The 27,996-nt window shown below is 52.8% G+C and overlaps 1 protein-coding gene across 2 annotated transcripts in view; it reads left to right on the top strand.

Annotated features, from left to right (window-relative positions):
- PITX1 (paired like homeodomain 1) overlaps positions 1 to 27,996 on the top strand; it is a 110,465-nt gene that overhangs the window by 56,490 nt on the left and 25,979 nt on the right. Inside the window, exon 1 of one of the 2 annotated variants that reach the window (XM_078875324.1) lies at positions 18,128 to 18,284. The exons of the other annotated variant lie outside the window; for it this stretch is intronic. Coding sequence (XP_078731450.1) covers positions 18,230 to 18,284 — 55 coding nt within the window. The 5' untranslated portion in view covers positions 18,128 to 18,229. Of the gene's footprint in view, positions 1 to 18,127; positions 18,285 to 27,996 lie in introns of those variants that run through there. 2 annotated transcript variants of the gene reach the window in all.

Here is a 27,996-nt window from a genome sequence, read left to right as displayed (position 1 = left end):
CCCTCGAGTGGAGGCGGTTCCGTCAGCAGTGGCAGTGAGTGGGGCAATTTCAGGGGCTGCGCCTTCACCCTTCGAGCGGAGACGTCGACCGCCTCGTTCAATGCTAAAACGTCCAACGGTTTCTGAAACGGTAACCGGTTAATCAATAGCCTTCAACAAACTGTGGGGGGCAAGATCTGTTCGCGAGGGGGTGGGTGGACAGTTACCACGACCAGCCTCCTTCGTCTCCCCAGTAGCTATGTTTTACACCAGACCTGCGACTGAGTCGACCTAGGGGAGACCCAGAACTGGTTCAGATATTCGTCACCGGTATTGGCCGTGAACGGGAATCGAACTCCGTAGCGCAGCGCGCTAAACGGTGCGCAACCGATCCCTCCACACACACACCCCACACACACACCCAATACACACACCTATAGACACACACCACACACACACCTATAGACACACACAGCACACACACCTATACACACACACAGACCCCAACACACAAACATACCTATGCACACACACACCATACACACCCCACACACACACACCACACACACCCCCCCCACACACACCACACACACCCCCACACACACACACCTATACACACACCACACACACACACCCCACACACACACACCTATACACCTACACACACCCCCCACACCCCCACACACACACCTACACACACACACCCCACACCCCCCCCCACACACCCCCCCCCCACACACACCCCCCACACACCCCCCACACACACCCCCCCACACACCCCCCCCCCCCACACACACCTACACACACACCACACAGGCGCCGCGCTCGCTGCATAAACACGAGGAGGATCGCGTCGCGCGAGTGGCTGAGCGACGCAGCGTTTGAGAGCCGGCGGCGGCGGCGGCGCTAATGCGTCTCATCGCGCGCTCGGCACGGATCCCCCGTGACCCCGGCCATCCCTGACGGGCGGGGACCGGGGCGCACCGCCCCAGCGCTCCCCCGATAGCTTTGATGATCGGGGTCCGGTCTCCTACCCCCCCCCCCCCCTCTTCTGCTTATCATATTAATTAAGTGGCCTCGTCCCGAGATGTGAGATGGGCAGAGAGAGAGTGGATGGTTGGTCGAGGGTTGTGTGTGTGTGGGGGGGGGGGGAGAAAGGCAGCGTTGTCCGCGATGGAGTGGAGAGAGAACGATACCAATTTCATCATCCTCGTCATCATCATCATCATCGTCACCGTCGTCATCATCATCACCGTCATAATCTCCATCATCACCATCATCGACATTCTCATCATCATCATCATCCTCACCCAGCGTCTCGTGTGCCGTGCCGGCCTTCATAGGTACTGCTGGCTAACAGCACTTGCCCCAACAGTCTGTGAAGGCTATACGGGGGGGGGGTGTCCTTTTCTTTGGTGTGTGTGTGTGTGAAACTCCTTCTGCTTATCATATTAATTAAGTGGCTGCGACTTCAGAAAACTGGAATCTGAGACGGAGGGAGAGAGAGTTTGATGGCGGCAGGACGGCGGCAGTGAAGTGAAAGGGATCAGCATCACCACCATCACCGCCATCACCACCATCACCACCATCACCACCATCACCACCATCACCATCACCACCATCATCATCACCATCACCGCCATCACCACCATCACCACCATCACCACCATCAGCGCAATCACCACCATCACCACCATCACCGCCATCACCACCATCACCACCATCACCATCACCACCATCACCGCCATCACCATCACCGCCATCACCACCATCACCACCATTACCACCATCACCACCATCACCGCCATCACCACCATCACCGCCATCACCATCACCGCCATCACCACCATCACCGCCATCAACGCCATCACCACTATCACCACCATCGCCATCACCGCCATCACCGCCATCACCACCATCGCCATCACCGCCATCACCGCCATCAACGCCATCAACGCCATCACCGCCATCAACGCTATCACCACCACTATCATCACCATCCCCACCATCAACGCCATCACCACCATCTACGCCATCACCACCACTATCATCATCACCACCATTCCCACCATGAACGCCATCACCACCATCAACGCCATCACCATCACTATCATCATCACCACCATCCCCACCATCACCATCATCAACACCACTATCATCACTACCACCATCACCGCCATCAACGCAATCACCACCGTCAACGCCATCTACATCATCAACACCATCAACACCATCACCACCATCAACACCATCTACATCATCAACACCATGAACACCATGACCACCATCAACACCACTATCATCATCACCACCATCAAAGCCATCACCACCATCAACACCACTATCATCATCACCACCACCATCAAAGCCATCACCACCCTCAACGCCATCACCACTATCAAACACCACTATCTTCAACACCATCATCACCATCACCACCAACATCAACACCACGGCTATCAGCACCATCACCACCATCACCACCAACATCAACACCACTATCTTCAACACCACCATCAACATCACCACCAACATCAACACCACGGCTATCAGCACCATCACCACCATCACCACCAACATCAACACCACCATCACCACCAACATCACCACCATCAGCACCATCATTGTCAGTCTGAAGCTGCGGGAGGTTGGAGGGGTGTTGAGTGGCCCGCCGGCTCCATTGGGCCCCTGTGGGTTTCTCCTCTATTGGAACGAGTATGTGGTGTGTGTGTGAGTGTGTGTTGTGTGTGTGTGGTGTGAAGTGTGTGGTTGTGTGAAGTGTGATGTGTGTGAAGTGTGATGTGGGAAGTTTGTGTGTTGTGAGTGTGTGATGTGTGTGTGTTGTGTGATGTGTGTGTTGTGTGATGTGGGTGTGTTGTGTGTGTTGTGTGTGTGATGTGAGTATGTGGTGTGAGTGTGTGTGATGTGTGAAGTGTGTGTGTTGTGAGTGTGTGATGTGTGTGTGTTGTGTGATGTGTGTGTTGTGTGATGTGTGTGATGTGTGTGAAGTGTGTGATGTGTGTGTTGTGAGTGTGTGAAGTGTGTGTGGTGTGTGAAGTGTGATGTGTGAAGTGTATGTGTTGTGAGTGTGTGATGTGTGTGTGTTGTGTGATGTGTGTGATGTGTGATGTGGGTGTGTTGTGAGTGTGTTATGTGTGAAGTGTGTGATGCGAGTGTGTGATGTCACGTGTGAAGTGTGTGTGATGTGAGTATGTGGTGTGTGGAGTGTGTGATGTGTGGAGTGTGTGTGGAGTGTGTGTGTGTGATGTGAGTATGTGGTGTGTGGAGTGTGTGATGTGTGGAGTGTGTGTGGAGTGTGTGTGTGTGATGTGAGTACGTGGTGTGTGTTGTGTGTGATGTGTAAAGTGTGATGTGTAAAGCGTGTGATGTGGCTCTGTGTATCTATGCGGTGTAGTGGTTCGCGCCACGCTGCGCTACGAATCCGGCGACCCGAGTTCGATTTCCACTCACGGCCAACACCAGTGGCGATTATCGGTCCTGGGCCTCCCCTAGGTCGACTTAGCCTCAAATGAGTACCTGCTGCGTTGTGTAAACATCGCCACTAGGGAGACAAAGGCGGCCGGGCGTGGTGCTGGCTACCCACCCCCTAGTGTGCCGTGCCGGCCCCTATTGGTGCTCGGTAACAGCACTTGCCCCAACAGTCTGTTAAGGCTACACGGGGGATCTTTGTTGTATATATGTGTGTGTACTGTATTCAACCCGGCGACCCGAGTTCGATTCCCACTCACGCTGACGATTATCTAAACCGGTTATGGGCCTCCTCTAGGTCGACTCAACCTCAATGAGTGCCTGGTACGGTGTGTAAACATCGCCACTAAGGGAGACAAAGGCGGCCGGGCGTGTCGCTGGCCACACCCCCCCCCCCCTCGTGTGCCGTGCCGGCCTTCATGGGTTCTGCTCGCTGACAGCACTTGCCCCAACAGTCTGTTAAGGCTATACGGGGGATCTTTGTCTCGTGATTTATTTTACTTGGTCATTTCATGATGTTGATGTTGACTCACTCATTCCTTGCCTCGTTCATCTGCTCGTCACGTTCATATACTTCGTTCGCACAGCGAATCGATTCGTTCACTCATTCACACCGCTGCTGTTGCGTTCAGTCGCTCGTTTTCACATCGATTCGCCCGGTAATTCATTTCTTTCAACCAAATTGTCGTTCGTTCGTCGCATTGCCCATTCGCGTGTGCAGCTTTTCATTCGTTTATATTCATTCGAGTAATCAACGCTTCATCCATTCGTTCATCAATTAATGCGTTTACACAGCAATCGATTCGCGTGTTCATTCGTTACGCTATTTTATCCACGTCTGATTCATTCATTTTGTCATGTCATTCATTAGCTTATTGTCTCGTTCGTTTGTTCAACCGTTATTTAATGTGTCCGTTTCCTTCATGCCGTCGGTAATTACTCAATTAATGTCCTTTTTTTTAATTCGTTAGTTCATAAGTCTAATCGCCCACCCATTCAGCGACACATTCACTCGTTCACTTGAGTATTCATTAGGAAGGATGCGTTGTCGTTTTGCCAACTAAAATATTCTCCCCAGTGACCCTCGATCATTATTATCTCGTGTTTGCATATCAAGGCCTCGTGCCTAGAACGTCGAAACACATCTCACACAACATGGTCGTTCCACCAGGCAAAGCCTGGCTCTGCTGCTGCTGATGGTGATGATGATGGTGATGATGGTGATGATGATGGTGATGATGGTGATGATGATGGTGATGATGATGGTGATGATGATGATGATAATGATGGTGATGATGGTGATGATGATGGTGATGATGATGGTGATGATGATGATGATAATGATGGTGATGATGGTGATGATGATGGTGATGATGATGGTGATGATGGTGATGATGATGATGATGATGGTGATGATGATGGTGATGATGATGGTGATGATGATGGTGATGATGGTGATGATGATGATGGTGATGATGATGGTGATGATGATGGTGATGATGATGGTGATGATGGTGATGATGGTGATGATGATGGTGATGATGATGATGGTGATGATGGTGATGATGATGGTGATGATGGTGATGATGATGGTGATGATGATGAGACACTGAATATCGAACCCCGTCCGACTGGAACGCTCTTCCCTCCGATATTTAGAAAGTCACGTGGGGGGCCATGCACCTTTCAATAATCCACATTCAAATCGCATTACTCGAGACCCGCTTTTCGGTGTTCAGTTTATTGTCCTTCCGCTGCACCTCCGGTGAGCGCGGCTGGCTACGTACGGTGCGAGAGAAGTTCAACACACACACACAGGCAACATTGGGCCCAGCAAAGCCTCTCTGCTGCTGGTGCTGCTGATGACACACTGCATGTCGAAACCCCGTCCAACGTGTTGTTTTACCAACCGCTCGCTGCTGATGATGATGCAATGCCCTCCCAGAAGGCCGTGTGTTTTTTTTTTTCGCTGATGGGATGTGTTTAAAAAAAAAAAACTTTTGTTTTGCGGAGAGATACAAATGTGTGAAGGAAATTTCGACGTTAAATTTCGAGGCGTTTAACACCGTCCACAGCCTCGCGTCGTGATAGCCGCGTGTGCGCGATCCGTTTCGTTCGTTTCGTTCGTTTCGGTCGTTCACTGCGCCTCGGTGCGGCCGCTCAAACAGCCAGTGAGGAATCGATGCTCATCTCCCGTTGACAGCCCGTGCTGAGCCAGTGCAGTGGTGGAAATTCCACGTTCCTATGGCGATCGTGAGTTGGGGGAAGGCGGGGGAAGAAACCTTGCGACGCCGAGAGATGGAATCTAACTGGTCGGCTCGGTTAAAAAGCTGACAATGAAAACGTTACGTTGGTGATTGTTAGACGTTTCTATATGTGCAGCAAACCGGTTTTTGTCTTCTTCTTGATTCTTTCGGTAAAGTCACGTAGAAGGGAAATAATAAAATAATAATAAAACACAATAAAATACAATTCTCACGACGTTTTCGGCCGGTTTCGACAGGTCTGTCGGAAAGACAGCGTCCGACAGCCCTGTTCTTCACCTGAGGACGGCTGCTTGCGTTGTGGCCGAAATGTCGTGAGAATTGTATTTTATTGTTTTATTTTTATTATTGTATTATTTCCCTTCTACGTGACTTTACCGAAAGAATAAAGAAGATGAATCCCTGCAGTCACGAAAGCTTTAAATCGAAATTTAAACCGGTTTTTGTTGTTGTATTTTCCATACGGTTACCGGTAATGCCAACTATTTCAACTAGCCTACTCTGCATGTGTGCGCATGACTGCGCATATTGATGAGCGCACGTGTGTGTATGTATATGCATGTATGCGTGTGCGTGTGGGGAGCAAGTAGGTCGACTCAGCCTCAAATGTGCCGGGCGTGGTGTTGGCCATCCACCACCTCGTGTGTGCAATTCCGGCCTTCATCGGTGCTACTCGCTATCAGCACTTGCCCCAAAAGTCTGTTGAAGCTATACGGGGGATCTTTGCCCTTGGCTTGGAGAGTTGTCGTGTAGCTGCGCTCCCATAACAGTCGAGTTCGATTCCCGCTCACGGCCATCAACTCCAGCCACAATCATCTGAGCCGGTTGTGGGCCTCTTCGAGGTCGACTCAGCCTCGAATGAGTACCTGGTGCGGTGTTTAGTAAACATCGCCAGGGGCCGTCCATAAATGACGTCACGCCTGGGGGGGGGGGGCGAGGTCAGACACTTGTGACGATGTGTGACGAGGGGGGGGGGGGGTTGAAATGTGACGTCACATCAAAATGCGCAACTTTAAATAAATATAGAATTGTTATAACAACACTAATTGTTATAACAACAATCCTACAACATCAGAGTGCAGCGCCACATTAAATACGCACTACAATGACAATAGTTGAAAGCGATTTGAAGCATTTTTATTTTCAAAAGTTGAAATATTCTTCTGGGGGATTTGGGGGGGGGCAGAGCTTTGTGACGTCATATTTGAGGGTGGGGGGTCTGACTTTTTGTGACGCCGTGTGACAAAAATTGTCCAAAATCGCGTGACATCATTTATGGACGGCCCCCCATTTGAAGAGACACAAAGGCGGTCGGGTGTGGCGCTGCCCCCCCCCCCCCTTCCCTCGTGATCCCGCGCCCGCCTTTCAAGGCCCTACTCGCTAACAGCACTTGCCCCAGCAATCTGGTTGAGGCTAACCGGGGGATCTTTGTCTTGTGTGTTTTTTCTTCTTGTTGGGGTGTGTAACTATATATGTATGCGGTAGTCTGGCGGCGTGGGGTGAGGTGGGGGGGTCTGGTATTAGGCAGGGATTACGTCGCGTCGATTGTATGGAAATGGGGTCTCTGCTGTGCGCGCAGGAATCGAGGGGGGCGTAGAGGTCGCAGCTTAATGGGCTCACACGAGCCCTAGTCTGTCGGGGGAGATGCGGGGAGGAGGAGGTTGCTGGTTGGTGGGAGGATAGAGGAGGGGAGGGGAGTCAATATCTCGGTGGGAGCCGGAATGGTTCAGCATTGTCGATCCATCCTCGTGGTTGTTTTTTTTTTCGAAGACGCGGTGAGGGTTGTGTTTGTGTCTCCTACCCGGAGTCTACACACACACGCGCACACACGACAAAGATCCCTCGTATAGCCTTAACAGACTGTAGGGGCAAGTGCTGTTAGCGAGCACCTATGAAGGCCGGAACGGTACACGAGGGGGTGCGTGGCCAGCACCACACCCGACCGCCTTTGTCTCCCCAGTGGCGATGTTTACACTGCGCACCAGGTACTCATTTAAGGCTGAGTCGACCTAGGGGAGGCCCAGGACCGGTTCAGATAATCGTCCCTGGTGTTAGCCGTGAGCGGGAATCGAACCCGGGTCGCCAGGTTCATAGCGCAGCGCGCTAACCGCTACACTACCGCACACACACGCACACACACACACGCACACACACACACGCACACACGCACGCACACACGCACACACACACACGCACACACACGCACGCGCACACACACACGCACACACACACGCACACACACACGCACACACACGCTCATCTTTGAACCTCAGAACAGCGATACCGGCACGCTCGGGCCGTCCATAGTTGGGGGTGAGCGGGGCCCGGGGCGACTCACCGTCTGCCCCCCCCCAACCCCCATCAACGCCCTGAACTACACCGGAAGTATCACATCTGACAACGTAACACCTTAGCCCCCCCCTACCACCCCCACTAGCGGGGCCCGGGGCGGTCTCCCCGATTCGCCGTACCCACGGGACGGCTCTGGCGGCAGCAGTGACCTCGGTCCGCGGTTGTTTATCCTCCTGCCGCACAGCTCGTGCATTCCGAGCGCTGATCCCCGCCTTTGTATCAACCTTCCCCTCCACCACTCCCTCCCTCTCTCCCTCTCTCCCTCCCTCTCTCCCGTCCCACTCTTTCTCCCTTACTCTCCCTCCCATTCTCCCCCTTCTCTCCCTCTTCTCCCTCCCACTCCCCCCCCCCCTCACTCTCCCCCTTCTCACTCTCTCTCGCTCCCACTCTCCCCCCCCCTCACTCTCCCCCTTCTCTCGCTCTCTCCCTCCCCACTCTCGCTCCCACTCTCCCCCCCTCACTCTCCCCCTTCTCACTCTCTCTCCCTCCCACTCTCCCCCCCCCCCTCACTCTCCCCCTTCTCACTCTCTCTCCCTCCCACTCTCCCCCCCCCCCTCACTCTCCCCCTTCTCTCGCTCTCTCCCTCCCCACTCTCCCTCCCACTCTCCCCCCCCCTCACTCTCCCCCTTCTCACTCTCTCTCCCTCCCACTCTCCCCCCCCCCCCTCACTCTCCCCCTTCTCACTCTCTCTCGCTCTCTGTCCCCTCTCAACCGCGAGGGCCACGTGATTCGCGCAAATGCCATCTGTGGCACCGCGAATGCGAGTGGCGCACGAAGAGGTGACAGTCACACACGGCTGGTGGTGGTGGTGGTTGTTGTTGCTGCTGCTGTTTGATGTGAATTAGAATCGTGAGCAGCAACAACCCCGTATTTAACAACAACAGCAACAACTCACTCGCCCCAGTGGCGTGCAGCTCTAGAGGATGTCAATATCGATGGATGCTGCTGCTGCTGCTGCTAGCCACAACGAGAGGGCTTCAGCAGAGACAGAGAGAGCCAGGGTGTGTGGGCTGGAGTTCCGCCATGCGCGGCTGACCCACGCCGTGCCGGCCTTCAAGGAGCAGTGGGCGATGGAGGAGGCCGTGTGCTCGGTGGCAGATGACGGGGAGCTCTGCATGCTGATATGAGCTACACGTCGGAGGCCGTCGGACTGCGAGAAGGGCTGCGTGCAGAACTAGAGAGAGCGAGAGAGTGAGCGAGGGGGGGTTACATCAAGCAAAGTTATAAAAAAAAGAGAGAGACATCATGTTGCTGTTCCTCGCCCTCCGTTGAAGGAGCGCGGACAACAATGTGGGTTTAATGTGCGGTCCATATCGCGTGGGTCGCACGACTGTGGCTCGTGCCTTTAATGCAGATCGATGTATCCCCATGCATCTATATGAGTCTCTGCGTATCGCCATGTGTCTCTATGGGTTTACTGCGCGGTCCGTAGTGTGGGTTGTATGGCCACAGTCGCACTCCTTCGTAGCCCATGTCTTTAATGTTCATCTCGAAGTGTCTCTTTGGGTCTCTCTGGATCCATGTGCGTCTCGATGTATCTCTACGCGTCTTCACGGGTTTACTCTGCGGTCCATCGTTTTGGCCGCATGGCTACAGCCCAAACCCATGATCCGTAACCCATAAACCGCTTTACCCGAACCTAAACCCCGAACAATATAACCTTAAACGCCTAAACCCATAACCTAACCATAACCATAAACCCCAAACCTAACCGAAACCTAAAACCCCTAACCCGTAAACAGGTGACCTCTATCACTGACCCTTGACCCGAGCCGTGACCCCCAATGACCCCCTCAAACACGCGTTGCGTGTGGAAAACGAACTCCGCGTTAATTGGCAATTGCAGCTCGCACACGTGACCGTCCACGTGACCGTTTTTTTCCCAAGGCATGCCGGGAACGCACACATACTATTCAAATAATAATGATAATGATACCAAGTACAATACTTGCATTTCCATTGCAACCGCAACGTGACGACACGTTTCAGAGCGCAGTTGCTTTTAACCGAGGGCAGTGCTGGGGGGCATGCGTCAATGTACCAGGGAGGGGTACGTGATGTGTGAGTCATAAATGTGTGAGCTTACACCACGCGCACACGTGGAACACGTGGACACCAACGCATGCACGCTGAGATCTCAATCTTTAGCTTGAATCGGATCCATTAACGCATCCATGATGGTTTTTTGGTGTGTAAATGAAAGCTAATTTGCCGTGGGCTTTATCAATGTTAGTCTATGTAGATTAGAACAAATTGTGTTCATTTATATTCTTTGGGTCTTTCGGTAAAGTCACATAGATAGGTTCAATTTTTGTTTAACCTATCTACGTGACTTTACCGAAAGAACCAAAGAATATGAATTCCTGCAGTCACGAAAGCTTCAAGTCAAGATTTAAATTGTGTTCATCATTCGCAGCCTTCTGCCAAACCACTGCTGGATTACACCTCCTCCCCACCGTCCCCCCCCCCACGACCGATACGGCCATACTTCACCACGCTTGTCACTTGCGGGACCGGCTGCACGCGTGCGGTATCACTCGCCACTGATATTAGTCGTCGCCGGGAATTGAACTCAGTTTAACACGTAGCAGGCTTTCGCGACCAATATTGTTCATAATCAACGATTTTTGGGTTTAGATCGCGTTATTTATAAATGTGTCGTAACCCTCCACCACCCGACACGGCCAATCAGTAAAAAAGTGTCACGTTGACAAAAGACAAAAAAGCGTGAAACCACAACATTTACAATTTGAGTACGACGTTTCGCTGGTAATTGCATCCAGCATCATCGGGCAATTCGCCAGAATGGTGAGGCTCTGCTGTGTCTCCCGTTCTTATATAGTTCGCCGGGGTTTTGTCGAACAGATGAGGCGTTTGATTGATTCATCGCGGATTGGCGAGAGCCGGCGGTGGTGGGGAGGCCTGCATCCGGCAGCGGATTGATCATGGCTAATGATGGTGATGACGGTGATGGTGATGATGATGGTGGTGATGGTGATGGTGGTGATGGTGATGATGATGATGGTGATGATGGTGAGGATGGTGATGGTAATGATGGTGATGGTAATGATGGTGATGATAGTGATGATGGTGATGGTAATGATGGTGATGGTGATGATGGTGATGGTGATAATGATGGTGATGGCGGTGATGATGGTGATGATGATCATGATGATGATTGTGATGATGATGATCATGGTGATGATCACGATGATGATCACGGTGATAACGACGATCATGGTGATGATGATCATGATGATGATTGTGATGATGGTGATCATGATGATGATTGTGATGATGGTGATCATGGCTATCATGGTGATGATGATCATGATGATGATGATTGTGATGATGGTGATCATGGCGATCATGGTGATGATGGTGATGATGATCATGATGATGATTGTGATGATGATCATGGCTATCATGGTGATGATGGTGATGATGATCATGATGATGATGATTGTGATGATGGTGATCATGGCTATCATGGTGATGATGATCATGATGATGATGATTGTGATGATGATGATCATGGCTATCATGGTGATGATGGTGATGGTGATGATGGCGGTGATGATGGTGATCATGGCTATCATGGTGATGGTCAAACTCTCATCACGTGCCGCTCGTGGAGACGCCATTCCCGAAAAGTGTGCGCCACCTCTCGGCGAGGTGGTGACGCCGGCGGTGGAACGCCGCGTGAGTGGGGGGGGGGGGCACAGTGGGGGGGGGGGGGCACGGTGTAGGGGGGGGCACGGTGTGTGGGGGGGGGCGGTGCAAGCAGACCGGATGTCACACGGACCGGGTTACACGCGCATCGGCAGCCACGCGGACCCCCTCTTGTGCACGTTGCACTTCTTTCGCACCGTACGTAGCCAACCGTGCTAATCGGAGGTGCGTGGGCAGGGACAACAACAATAACAACAAACAAAACACACACGACGCAGGGGTGGCGAGTTCAACAGCCGACATCGAGGTCATCCGGCTGAGCGAGGTCGCGACTGACTGTCCACGTGACAGGTTTCGTGCCACGCAACATCGCGCGGTTCGCGAGCGAGAGAGAAAAAACCCCGAGCGCGTCTTTTAATCGGTGAACGCCCCCGGGGATAAACAAAGCGAACTGCTCTTTTGTTTCTTCCCATTGTTGTTGTTGTTGTCGATGCTGCTGCTGCTGCTACTAAAGATGATGATGTCCTTACCCCCTGATTGTCGCCTACGAGTGAGGTGGAGGAGACTTTTGACTTTTAAACAACTTTTATTGCCGCCAGCAGCAATTGCACTGGAGGCGATTTCAATATGAAACACAGTCACCAGCAAACAAATGAAAATAAACGCTACAAATCGACGCGCTGTGGCGCTAAAAGCACCGCGCACAATACAATAGAAAAATCACGTGGTGGTGGTGGTCATCGCGCACGCCACGGTGACGAGCGAGCGCTTCAGAAGGTGAACACGAGGGTGCCGTCCACGCTGGTGCAGAGAGGGGCTTGTCCGGCTCCCCAGCGTTCGAAGAAGACGTGCTGCACATCACCGACATGTTTGTGGTACATGGCGTGCTCCAGCCGGAGCCGCACCTTAAGCAGGCCTCTGAACACTGGAAGCAGCACAGAGCAGCCGTCGAGAGAGAGAGGAGAGAGAAGAGAGCGAGGAGGGGAGGGAGTGGGGCACGAGAGTTTGCGCGATTGGACGCGCGCGCTAAGACCACGGGATTGCGACAGATCCACTCCTGCGGCCGCTAATCGCTTAGAATCGTAACGCCCTCCGCTCGATACCTCCCATATATAGAACAGAAGAGATACGTAGAGCCAGTGCCGGATTAGGCGAGTGCGGGGCCTGTAGCATATGTTATAAAGGAGCCCTAAATACATTTTTTAAAAACATTAAAACACGCATTTTTTTACTTGCATGCTAAATTAATTGTGTTTTTTCATTTGCTATGCAGCCAGGTGATACGACAAATCGCTAACCGTAAACACCCAGTCGTTAATAAAAGTTGCAGGCGGTAAAGTACTATAGTAATAGAGCAATTGTAGAATCACTGAACCGGAATTGATAGCTTGAAAGCATTTAGCGCGGGGCCCTTTAAACTGCGGGGCCCGTAGCTACAGCATATGTAGTAGCTACTTGTGTAGTAGCTACATATGTGTAGTAGCTACATCATATGTAGTAGCTACATGTGATGTAGCTACATATGTAGTAGCTACATGTGATGTAGCTACTTGTGTAGTAGCTACATCATGTGTAGTAGCTACATCATATGTAGTAGCTACATGTGTGTAGCTACATGTGTGTAGCTACACATATGTAGTAGCTACATATGTAGTAGCTACATGTGATATAGCTACATGTGATGCAGCTACTTGTGCTACGAGGACAACCCGGGCACTTACGCAGAGCGCGTGTCCGTCTCCGTCACACGTGCGTCTTTGCACGTGGAACGACAATCAGTCGCGATGTTGCACGTCCCATCGGCGCGCGCACGGCCGGTTCATGAGCGCATCGTTTCAACTGCGTCGTCTTCCTCGTCTTCGTCGTCGTCGTTGTTGTTGTTGTTGTTGTTTCAACATAAGAAACAACAACAAAAACTCGGGACCGGTTTCGACTTTCGTCGTCACATCAGCAGCGTCGGCAGCAGGCTTCTGCTTGAACTAATGCCGGCGGAACGGCAGGCTGTTCGGTGTGGATCGACGTTCGAGGGGAGAGGCCTTGATACACGTCGCGAGATGACGAATCACGACACCGAATTCGCACGGAGCGAGTTCGTGAATTGAGGAATGAGTGAAGAATCTACGCTGGGGGAACTGCCGAGCTCGCGCTGTGGGTGATTCCTCGTCGGACGCGAGATGATAAACAGTGGCGTTGTACAAGCCAGGCACACTGCTGCCGATGGGACAATGAAGTGTGAAGTTTTATTGCGTTGAGATGCGTATAAAGATATATATATACACATAAATCTAAACGGTAAAGTCACGTAGAAGGGAAATAATAAAATAAAATAAATAAAACATTATAAAATATTTCTCACGACGTTTCGGCCACAACGCAAGCAGCCGTCCTCAGGTTAAGTACAGGTCTGTCGGAAAGACAGCGGATGAGTGCGACAGCGTCTTTCCGACAGACCTGTTCTTCACCTGAGGACGGCTGCTTGCGTTGTGGCCGCAACGTCGTGAGAATTATTTTATTATGTTTATTTTTATTATTTTATTATTTCCCTTCTACGTAACTTTACCGAAAGCTTTACATCGAAATAAATCTAAACGTTTATGTTTTTTTTTATTGGAAGTACGTAAAGGAGGCGACTTGCGGTTTTAGTTTTGTTTGGGGGTCGTGTGCACGTTGGCGCGCGCTGCGCTACGAACCCGGCGACGCGAGTTCGATTCCCGTTCGCGGCGAATATCTGAACCGGTGTTGGGCCTCCCCAAGGTCGACTCAGCCTAGAATGAGTAGCCGGTGCGGTGTGTAGCAAACATCAGCACTGGGGGAGACACGGGGTGGTGCTAGCCACGCACTTCCTCGTGTGCCTGGTCGGCCTTCATAGGCGCTCGCAAACAGCACTTGCCCCAACATTCTGTTCAGGCTATAAGGAGGAGCTTTGTCTTGTTTCTATGTGTGTGTGTGTGTATGTTGGCACAGTGGGGAGCACAGGTGGTGCATCTGTCAGTCGTCCCAGTCAGTTAATCCCTAACACCTGGGTCTGTCTGATGACCTCCTGCCAGCAGCGAGCCTTCGACACGTCACGTGGCCTCAACGTGCACCGAGCCTGGCACAAGTGCTATGGTGACGTCACCGCCGCTGAGTGGCAACTGTTTGCCCTTGCAATGTGTCGCGGTGTGTGTCAGTGTGCGCTTCTCCTCTGTATGTGAGTCTCACTGCCCGTCCGTGTGTGCATCTCTCTGAATACGTGTGCCTATCTACGTGTGTGTGGGGGCGGGGGGAGCGGTGGCGCAGTGGTTAGCGCACTTGCGCTACGAACTTCGGCCACACCAGTTCGATTCCCGCTCACGAAGCGTGAGAGCGGCGAATGTTTGAACCGGTTCCTGGGGCTATGCGAGGTCGACTGCATCTCGCGAACAGCACTCAGCCCAACAGCTGTGGTGGATTTTGACTTAAAAACTTTAGTGACTGCGGGAATTCATATTCTATGGTCCTTTCGGTAAAGTCACGTAGATGGAAAAAATAATAATAACAATAAAATAATGAAAATAAAGTGAATAAATAATAATAATAATAAAATATCACGTAGTCTCGACCGCTTGTGATCGAAACGTCGTGCTATTTTTATTTCAGTTTTTGGTTAAATTTATTTTCATTTTCATTATTTTATTATTATTTTTTCTATCTATGTCACTTTACCGAAATAACCATGGAATAGTTGCGGTGAAGGCTATACACATGGGATCTTTATATGTACGTTGAACTTTCTTTGCACCGTACGTGAGCCAACCGGGGGTGCGTGGGAAGGACACCAAACTAAACACAAGACAACACAAACTCGTGTGTTGTCCGTCCACATTGTATTTGCGTGTACATCTTGCCGTGCGTGTGTCTCGTATGAGTGTATACAGTATAAGTCTGTGTCTCTGTGTGTGTGTGTCTCTGTGTGAGTGTGTATCTGTGTGTTTGTCTGTGTGTGAGTGAGTCTGTGTTTCTGTGTGTGAGTGAGTCTGTGTGTGTTTCTGTGTGTGTGAGTCTGTGTGTTTGTCTGTGTGAGTGAGTCTGTGTGTGTCTCTTTGTGTGAGTGAGTCTGTGTGTGTGTGTGTGTGAGTCTGTGTGTGTGTCTGTGAGCGTGTGAGTCTGTGTGTGTGTCTGTGAGTGAGTCTGTGTGTGTCTCTGTGTGTGTGTCTCTGTGTGAGTGTGATTCTGTGTGTTTGTCTGTGTGTAAGTGAGTCTGTGTGTGTGTTTCTGTGCGTGTGAGTCTGTGTGTGTGTCTATGTGCGAGTGAGTCTGTGTGTGTGTCTGTGTGCGAGTGAGTCTGTGTGTGTCTCGGTGATTGAGTCTGTGTGTGCGTCTGTGAGCGTGTGAGTCTGTGTGTGTGTCTCTGTGTGCGTGTGAGTCTGCTGTTATATTTTTCTTTGGATACGCGTTGGCTCGGAGCCATAAACGCCGTGTTTGTGTAACCGGGTGTAAATGTTTGTGTACGTTACACACGCTGGGTAATGATTTATGCGATCTCACTTTCTCTGTTGGACAACCTCACAGCACTTGGCCCAACAGTCTACGTAGCCGACATGGGGAGGGAGGGGATATTTGTCTGTGCGCGTCTGGGTGGATGTGAATCTGTGTGTACGCGTGGCGGGGCGAGAGCGGTGGTGCAGCGGTTAGCGCGGCGGCGCTGCGAATTCTGAGTTCGATCCTCGCTCACGGCCAACATCAGCGAGTGACGTCTGAAGCGGGCCTGTGCCTCCTCTAGGTAGACTCAGCCTGCTTGCTTTGAACCGACACTGCCGGACTTATGTGCCCTCCCAGAAGGCTGATGGTTTGTGTTTAAAAAAAAAACACTTAATTTGCGTGTATGTGGAGGCAGCGATGTGCTTATTTATTTAGTCAGAGGACCTCATTAGCCTTCGCTTGGCACGAGGAGGGGGGGGGGGGTTCGACTGCTCAGGGCGGTGACGTCACTATAGGGGGGAGGCGGGGCGGGTGGAGGGAGTGGCGAGTGTGGGCTACTGGGGCGGAGCTTATCGCCAGGTGTAGCCCCTCCCCCCTCGTCTCCCCCCCCCCCCCCCGCGTCTCCCCACCCCCCTCGTCTCCCCCCCCCCCCTCGTCTCCCGCTCCCTCGTCTCCCCCCCCTCGTCTCCTCTCCCCCCCTCGTCTCCCCCCCGGTCTCTCCCCTCCCCCGTGACCCCTCCCCCGTGACCCCGCCCTCTCTGTGCCCTTATTTGGTGAAGGGGGCGGAGACTCTGCGAATCGGAGCCGTGACGTCACTTTCTACAAGGGGGGGGTGTTCGGTGGGGAGGGGGTGACATCGCCCCCCCCACCAAGCCCCGCCAAACTGTCACGTTGGCGGAACGTTCTGCCCAGGACGTTGTGGGGAGGGGGGGTGGGCAGGGGCAGCGGGGGAGGGGCTCGCATTCTGGGTAGGCGGGGACCAGGTTCCGAGCTCCCGCCCCCTGCTGAACGATCACACCGAGGGTGGGCGTGTCTCGTGTGGTTGTGGGCGTGTCTCGCGGGGTTGTGGGCGTGGCTCGCGTGGTCGTGGGCATGTCTCGCGGGGTTGTGGGCGTGTCTCGCGGGGTTGTGGGCGTGGCTCGCGTGGTCGTGGGCGTGTCTCGCGGGGTTGTGGGCGTGTCTCGCGGGGTTGTGGGCGTGTCTCGTGGGGTTGTGAGCGTGGCTCGTGTGGTTGTGGGCGTGGCTCGCGTGGTTGTGGGCGTAGCTCGCGTGGTTGTGGGCGTGGCTCGAGGCGTCGTGGGCGTGTCTCGATGCGTCGTGGGCGTGTCTCGATGCGTCGTGGGCGTGTCTCGATGCGTCGTGGGCGTGTCTCGACACCGTGGTGGGCGTGTCTCCACACCGTGGTGGGCGTGTCTCGATGCCCCGCCCACCCCCCCACGCCTGATCGGGTTTTCCGCGGGGGTTTAAAACTGACCGCCGATTTGTCGCGACAGCGCAGCCCCAGTCGCGACCCCCGCTGCCCGACTGCGGCCCGCGCCGCCGCCGCCGCCGTCGCCTCGATCCGCCTCGATCCGCCCTCATCTCCTCTAATTCACGCGGCGCAAATCCCCGGGATTTCATCCACGGAGCTGGGATCTCAGAGGTCTTTAGTGCCGAGGTGTCTGCCTACTACCCCCCATCACCCCCCCTTCTTCCCTGCTCCCACCCCTCTACCTTACCCCCCCCCCCCCCATTATCCGGGCCCCCCCCCCCCTACCGCCCCCCAACCAGCACCTTCCCCCGTGGTGCCCCCCAGCAATCAGAGGTGACGACGCCGCAGCAGATGGAACCTCGGCCGGGCGTGAGGCTTTAACCTTCCGAGGGGAGCCCGAGTCGTGGGTACCCCCCCCCCCCCTATCTTCTACCTCCCATCAAACCCCTCCCCCCTACCCCCCTCCCCCCCTCCCCCCCTCGCGAGGCCACCTTGTGCAGCGATTTGGAGGCGATTAGAGGCGATTAGAGGCGCCGACGCCGCCGCGGCGGCGAGGAGGAGGATGATGGACGCGGGGCCCCCCCCCGCTCTGAGAGGCGGCACCGCGGACGAGCACGGTACGAGCCCTTCGCGGGCAGCAGCGGGAGGGTGCGGGCAGTGGCAGGGAGCCCAAGGGCAGCAGCAGTAGCATGGGGGCAGTGGCAAGATCCTATGGGCAGCAGTAGCATGGGGGCAGTGTCAGGGATCCCAAGGGCAGCAGTAGCATGGGGGCAGTGTCAGGGATCCCAAGGGCAGCAGTAGCATGGGGGCAGTGTCAGGGATCCCAAGGGCAGCAGTAGCATGGGGGGCAGTGGCAAGATTCTACGGGCAGCAGTAGCATGGGGGCAGTGTCAGGGAATCCTTCGGGCAGCAGCAGTAGAATAGGGGGCAGTGTCATGGAATCCTACGGGCAGCAGTAGCATGGGGGCAGTGTCAGGGATCCCAAGGGCAGCAGTAGCATGGGGGCAGTGGCAAGACTTTACGGGCAGTAGCAGTAGAATAGGGGCAGTAGCAGGATCCTAAGGGCAGCAGCAGTAGCATGGGGGCAGTAGCAGGATTCTACGGGCAGCTGTAGCATGGGGGCAGTGGCAGGATCCTAAGGGCAGCAGTAGCATGGGGGCAGTGGCAAGATTCTACGGGAAGCAGTAGCAGCGTGCGGGCAGCAGGGTGTACGGGGCACGCACACACACGAGCGCACACGCACCCTGCAAACACATTAACTCTCATTCATACACACAAAGATACACACATACATATACTACACACACACATATATATATCCTTCAAACACATGTAAACCACACACACTCTACACACATACACAACACACACATATATCCTACAAATATATAAACTACACACTCTACACACTACGCGCATATATATACTTCACGCATGCTACACACGTACATATACTACACACATACAAACTACACACTACGTACACGTACTACACACACGGACATGCTACACACTATATTCACACACACGCGTTCACACACGTTTTCACACACACACACCTTTTCACACACACTCACACACGTTCACACACACACACTCACACACGTTCACACACACTCTCACACACGTTTACACACACACACTCACACGTTTTCACACACACTCACACACGTTCACACACACACACTCACACACGTTCACACACACTCTCACACCGTTTACACACACACACTCACACGTTTTCACACACACTCACACACGTTCACACACACACTCTCACACACGTTCACACACACTCTCACACCGTTTACACACACACACTCACACGTTTTCACACACACTCACACACGTTCACACACACTCTCACACACGTTTACACACACACACTCACACACGTTTTCACACACACTCACACACGTTCACACACACTCATACACGTTCACACACACATTCACACACGTTCACACACACACTCACACACGTTCACACACACACGTTTTCACACACACTCACACACGTTCACACACACCCGTACACGTTCACACACACACTCATACACATTCACACTCATACACGTTCACACACAAACACACACGGACCTAAGTTCCACATCGAGCAGTTCGCCATCATCGATTCGTAAAGTGAGCCTGACTGCTGATGAGACATCGCAATGTCGAAACCGGTCCAGAGTTGTTCGCTTGCGCTGAATTGACGCGCTCCTTACAAGGCGGTGCGGCTGATGAGATGTGTAAAAACAAATGTCACGTGTTGTTTTCGTGATGCGGAGATACAGAGATGTATGGAGGGGAGACGTTGCTCGTCTATTACGTTATTCGTGGTGCAATAGTGCATCGTAACATCTAGCACACGTATACAAAGACAAAGATCCCCCGTATAGGCTTTGAGAGACTGTTGGGGCAAGTGCCGTTATTAAGCTAACACTTATCAATGCCGGCAACGGCACACGAGGGGTGGGTGGGCTAGCACCCCACACCCGGCCGCCTTTGTCTCCCTCGTGGTTCCGATAGTGGCCACTGCTATTGGTGGCCGCGAGCGGGAATCGAACTCGGGTCACCGGGTTCGTAGCGCAGCGCTAAACACTTACACCACCACCACCACCGCTCCCCACTCACCGTCGCACTCACGAACTTCAAACAAGCACGATCTGGCGACCGATGCAACGTTTCCGTAATTAATTTTTGTGTCAAATCGCAGCGAGTACGCAATGCCAATTTGTGTTGGACACCCTCCGCCAACCGGACACGCACGCAACACATCACGCGCACACACGCACACAACACATCACGCGCACACACAACACATCACGCGCACACACGCACACAACACATCACGCGCACAACACACAACACATCACGTGCACACACGCACGCAACACATCACGCGCACACACGCACACAACACATCACGCGCACACGCAACACATCACGTGCACACACGCACACAACACACCACGCGCACACACAACACATCACGTGCACACACGCACGCAACACATCACGTGCACACACGCACGCAACACATCACGCGCACACACGCACACAACACATCACGCGCACACACATCACGTGCACACACGCACGCAACACATCACGCGCACACACGCACACAACACATCACGCGCACACGCAACACATCACGTGCACACACGCACGCAACACATCACGCGCACACGCAACACATCACGCGCACACACGCACACAACACATCACGCGCACACGCAACACATCACGTGCACACACGCACGCAACACATCACGCGCACACACGCACACAACACACCACGCGCACACACAACACATCACGCGCACACACGCACACAACACATCACGCGCACACGCAACACATCACGTGCACACACGCACGCAACACATCACGCGCACACACGCACACAACACATCACGCGCACACACGCACGCAACACATCACGCGCACACACGCACGCAACACATCACGCGCACACACGCACGCAACACATCACGCGCACACACGCACGCAACACATCACGCGCACACACGCACGCAACACATCACGCGCACACACGCACGCAACACATCACGCGCACACACGCACACAACACATCACGCGCACACACAACACATCACGCGCACACACGCACGCAACACATCACGCGCACACACGCACGCAACACATCACGCGCACACACGCACACAACACATCACGCGCACACACAACACATCACGCGCACACACGCACGCAACACATCACGCGCACACACGCACACAACACATCACGCGCACACACGCACACAACACATCACGCGCACAACACACATCACGCGCACACACGCACGCAACACATCACGCGCACACACGCACACAACACATCACGCGCACACACGCACGCAACACATCACGCGCACACACGCACACAACACATCACGCGCACACACGCACGCAACACATCACGCGCACACACGCACGCAACACATCACGCGCACACACGCGCACACAACACATCACGCGCACACACAACACATGACGCACACAACACACCACGCGCACACACGCACGCAACACATCACGCGCACAACACACCACGCGCACACACGCACACAACACATCACGCGCACAACAACACATCACGCGCACACACGCACACACAACACATCACGCGCACACACAACACATGACGCACACAACACACCACGCGCACACGCGCACACACGTGCGCGCGAAGCGACGCCCGTCACACGCACCCACGCCGCAGCAGCAGCGTCTCTGGCACGCAGAGTGTGCAAAGTACACGAGTGTGTACACACAGATAGGGCGTAATCACGCACCAGTACAAACAGAGACAGAGACGCACACTCACGCAGGCTGATAGAAGACAAAAATAATCACCGCGCGCGTTTACGCACACATTCACACAACTCGAAGGCGCAGATCCCCCCCCACCCCGACCCCCCCCGTAGAGCCGCAATAGACTGTCGGGGCAAGTGCTGTTAGCGAGTAGCAGCACCTATGAAGGCCGCCACGACACACGAGGGGGTGGGTGGCCGGCACCACGCACAGCCCCCTTTGTCTCGCCAGCGCTGATGTTTTACGCGCCGCACCAGCTACTCGTTTGAGGCTGAGTCGACCTAGCGAAGACCCAGGACCGGTTCAGATAATCGTCAATAGTTTTGGTGGCCGTGGGCGGGAATCGAACTCGGGTGGCCGGGTTCGTAGCGCCGCGCGTTAACAGAGATTAACGCGCACGCGTATACACATGCACGCGTATGCGCACGGATACAATATTCACCCGCCCGCTCGCTCATTCACGTACACACTCACTCATTCACTCACACAATCACCCACTAACGCACTCGCACTTTCGTTTAAACATACGCCCGTCCGCACACTCGCGCGCCCAGGAACTTTTTCGCTCTCAAACTTCCCACTCACTCCTGCGCGCCCAGGCATACATACATACATTCACACGCGCTCACGAAATTCACTCACACCCGCCCTCGGTCGCACGAACAAACAAAAAAACTCGCCTCTATTGTGCAGCATCCGTCGCGTGCGCTTACCCAAATATTCACCAAACCACTCACCCATTCGCACACTATTACAATTAATTGATCATACGCTCACCCGATTTCACATACACATGCTCATACGCTTAATCACACATGCATGTACCCCTCTCACCCGCCAACTCACTCGTACGATTACCCACTCACACACCCGCTCACCCATAAACTCACCCACCCATTCACCAATACCCACTGGCCCATGTAAATGTCCACTCGCACACGCAAATACCCACTCACCACCCATCCACTCACTCACCACCCATCCACTCACCCACACACTCGTACAGACATGCATTCACTCACTCACCACCCATCCACTCACTCACCACCCATCCACTCACCCACACACCCGTACAGACATCCATTCACTCACTCACCACCCATCCACTCACTCACCACCCATCCACTCACTCACCACCCATCCACTCACCCACACACTCGTACAGACATCCATTCACTCACTCACCACCCATCCACTCACTCACCACCCATCCACTCACCCACACACTCGTACAGACATCCATTCACTCACTCACCACCCATCCACTCACTCACCATCCATCCACTCACCCACACACTCGTACAGACATCCATTCACTCACTCACCACCCATCCACTCACTCACCACCCATCCACTCACCCACACACTCGTACAGACATGCATTCACTCACTCACCACCCATCCACTCACCCACACACTCGTACAGACATGCATTCACTCACCACCCATCCACTCACCCACACACTCGTACAGACATGCATTCACTCACTCACCACCCATCCACTCACTCACCACCCATCCACTCACCCACACACTCGTACAGACATGCATTCACTCACTCACCACCCATCCACTCACTCACCACCCATCCACTCACCCACACACTCGTACAGACATGCATTCACTCACTCACCACCCATCCACTCACTCACCACCCATCCACTCACCCACACACTCGTACAGACATGCATTCACTCACTCACCACCCATCCACTCACTCACCACCCATCCACTCACCCACACACTCGTACAGACATCCATTCACTCACTCACCACCCATCCACTCACTCACCACCCATCCACTCACCCACACACTCGTACAGACATCCATTCACTCACTCACCACCCATCCACTCACCATCCATCCACTCACCCACACACTCGTACAGACATCCATCCACTCACCACCCATCCACTCACTCACCACCCATCCACTCACTCACCACCCATCCACTCACCCACACACTCGTACAGACATCCATTCACTCACTCACCACCCATCCACTCACTCACCACCCATCAACTCACCCACACACTCGTACAGACATCCATCCACTCACTCACCACCCATCCACTCACTCACCACCCATCCACTCACTCACCACCCATCCACTCACCCACACACTCGTACAGACATCCATCCACTCACCACCCATCCACTCACTCACCACCCATCCACTCACTCACCACCCATCCACTCACCCACACACTCGTACAGACATCCATTCACTCACTCACCACCCATCCACTCACTCACCACCCATCCACTCACTCACCACCCATCCACTCACCCACACACTCGTACAGACATCCATCCACTCACCACCCATCCACTCACTCACCACCCATCCACTCACTCACCACCCATCCACTCACCCACACACTCGTACAGACATCCATCCACTCACCACCCATCCACTCACTCACCACCCATCCACTCACCCACACACTCGTACAGACATCCATCCACTCACCACCCATCCACTCACTCACCACCCATCCACTCACCCACCCACTCGTACAAATACTCACCCACTGACTCATACAAATACCCACTCACTCACCCACGCACTCGGCCACCTACCCACACATACTCATGCTCGCCCTCCGACTCGTACACAGACCCACGCACTCACTCACCGCGCGAATCTCACAGTCAAACAATCCGAGTCGAGATTCCTCGTTCCTCACCGCCGCGTCAGCTCATCAGGATGGGCGCGGGTGAGGTGGGCGAGTGGGTGGTGAGGATGGGTGAGTGTGGGCGGGGGACAAAGAGGATGCTAGTTAGAGTTGGCTCATCCTTTGTCTTCCAAAGTAAAAATCGATGGCACGCTGGGGGGGGGGGTGGCTCTCCGCTCGGTGTCTCTCGACACGCGTGGCTGCGAGACATCTGCTCGGGTTTACCAGCCTCGTGGTCTTCCACGCCAATATCATCCAGCAGTGGAGGCGGCCATAGCGGCATACGGGAACCTGCGACTCAGATTCGTCGCCGCAGTTGAAATAATGGATCAAGTTTCTCAAGATGCTGCCCCCACGCCCCCACTCCACCACCAGTGTTTCAAATGTAACATACAGCAGCGTGTGTTGGTACGAACGAGACTTTATATCAATGGGATTCACCGCGATTGAGTCGATCGGAAGGACCCATCAGCAGCCGCCTCCACCAACACGTCCCGTCAACGTGGAAGAGTAGACCAAGAGCGCCACTGCGGAGATCGCTCTCGTGACCGGTGCGTGGAACTGCCCCTTTCCGAGGCGGCAGTGGCGGGTGGGGGAGCGGGCACTTGCAGGGCCGCGCCTCTACCAAGACGCGGCGCGTGCCGATAGCGAGGCGTAATGATTGTACATCGCCACATCAGCAAACCTATTTACTCACAGATACGGGCCGAGGTCATTTAAATATCGTAAACCTAATGACGCTTCGTAGTTAAGATTTACCATCGTTATTATTGTTGTTGTAGTCTGTAAATTACCAATCACGCGGCGATGAACGGTGACGATGCTGAGTTGGCGATGGTGGGGAGCGGTGGTGGTGCGGTTAGCGCGCTGCTGGCCTCCGAACCCGGCGAACCGAGTTGCGAATCTGAACCGATTCCTGGGCCTCCTCCCCTAGGTCGACTCAGCCTCAAGTCAGTGTCTGGTGCGATGGGTAGTAAAACATCGCCGCTGGGGGAGACAAAGGCGGCGGGGCGTGGTGCTGGCCACCCACCCCCTCGTGTGCCGTGCCACGTCCTTAGACGCTCGCTAACAGCACTTGCCCCAACAGTCTGTTGAGGCTACACGGGGGATCTTTGTCTTTGCACGGGCACAGCAGCAACAACACTGGGTGTGACCTTAACGAAGCATTTGTCAGTGGCGACGTGCTGTGTGATGAAGGGTTGTTGTCCGAAACGTCGTCGGTTAGTTTTTACTCTGAAGGCCACGCAGTGTTGTTTTTGTGTTGAGTTGTTGTTGTAATTGTACAACCCTCCATTGACCAGCGTGGTGAAGTATGGCCTCTGTCAATCAACTACTGGTGGATTGACAAAGGCCTTCATGTTCGTTACGATTATAATAATAACAACGTATTCTCCAGATTATAAAACACACTGCCAACTTTGTATTTGCAATACAGTGGGTTACAATATATATATCTTACTATATATATGTGTGCGTGTGTGCATCTATCACTTTGTATCTTTGTTAATATTCGTTCAAACGCAATGTTGCTTATGTCGACGAAACATTTTAATTCGGGAGTTCAAGCAGAGCCCGACTGTGCCGCTGATGAGACATCGAAGATCGAAACCCGTCCAGGGTTTTGTTTGTCTTGAGCCGATGCCGCTGATGGGATGTGTACAAAAAAATTAACCCGTAAAAACAAAGTTTTTCACTCTAAATCCTTTATATGCGTGGCGGCTAGAGTCCTCTCGTCCTCTGGCTTGAGATGGCTGCCACCTATGGGTCAGATGATTGTCTGCCAGCATTAAGCAATTGGTAATTAAATATTTTAAAAACATTCCCTAAACAGTGTAAAATTTAGGAATTTTTTTCACGAAAATTAATTGTCACGCACAACGAGTCTGTGTGGGAAATGTCAGCTCGATTGGATCACGGGAAGTGTGTTAAAAAACGACCGAAAGATTTGCACGGTCGTAAGCAAGCAAGCACGCAAGCATGCAAGCAAGCAAGCGAACTTAATATAAAGGATTTAAAAATACGCGTCGTATTATGTTGTAAAGCGGAGAGACTGATACGTTTTAAGGAGATGTAATATGCTTATTTATATACCAATATATTAATAATATATATGATACATTAATAAATAAGACAACTCAATGCGCTGAATCGGCGAGTAATGTTTATAGTTAATTACCTGTTTTTATTTGTGAAGATCTAACGTTTCAGGAAATGATCCTTCTTCAGAGCACGAGAGACATTTCCAGCAATATATAAATTTTTGAATGTGCATACATAACTATACTCTACTCTTTATATCACTCCAGTTTTTGTATGAATCTTAATTATGTAGAAGATGAATATATACCATTTTTTTGACTCATTTTTTTGTGTTACCGATGTCTCTGTTCTGTATCGTTGGCGGTGTGTGTTTGTATGTGTGTGTATTATGTGTGTGTGTGTTTATATTATGTGTGTGTGTGTTTATATTATGTGTGTGTATTATGTGTGCGTGTGTATTATGTGTATGTGTTTATTATGTGTGTGTGTGTGTATTATGTGTATATTATTTATGTGTGTATATTATTTATGTGTGTGTATTATGTGTGTATTATGTGTTTGTGTGTATTATGTGTGTGTGTATTGTGTGTGTGTGTATTATGTGCGTATTATGTGTGTGTGTGTTATGTGTGTGTATTATGTGCGTATTATGTGTGTGTGTGTTATGTGTGTGTATTATGTGTGTGTTATGTGTGTATTGTGTATATCATCGGTCGTGTAGCGGTCAGCGCGCTGCGCTACGAACCCGGCAGCCCGAGTTCGATTCCCGCTCACGGCCACCAACACCCCAGTGACGATTATCTGAACCGGTCCTGGGCCTCCCCTAGGTCGACTCAGCCTCACATGGGTACCTGGTGCGTTGTGTAAACATCGCCACTGGGGAGACAAAGGCGGCCCGGCGTGGTGCTGGCCACCCACCCCCTCGTGTACCGTGCCGGCCTTCGTAGGTTGCTACTCGCTAACAGCACTTGCCCCTACCGTCTGTTAAGGCTATACGGGTGATCTTTGCGTATGACCAGAATTTATATAATCGACGACACAAGTTCTTATTAATTTGGGGGGAGGGGGGGATTGCGTCTTACTTTGCGCAACGTGCAATAATCCGCAGAATTGTAGCCATCATCATCATCATCATCACAATCATCATCATCACAATCATCATCATCACAATCATCATCATCACAATCATCATCATCACAATCATCATCATCACAATCATCACAATCATCATCATTATCACAATCATCATTATCACCATCATTTGTCCCCGT

The sequence above is a fragment of the Lampetra fluviatilis genome, chromosome 41 (assembly GCF_964198595.1).
Source record: "Lampetra fluviatilis chromosome 41, kcLamFluv1.1, whole genome shotgun sequence".
Lineage (NCBI taxonomy): Eukaryota > Metazoa > Chordata > Hyperoartia > Petromyzontiformes > Petromyzontidae > Lampetra > Lampetra fluviatilis.
Note: the sequence above shows the minus strand (reverse complement) of the source record. Positions and strands in the feature narration are given on the sequence as shown.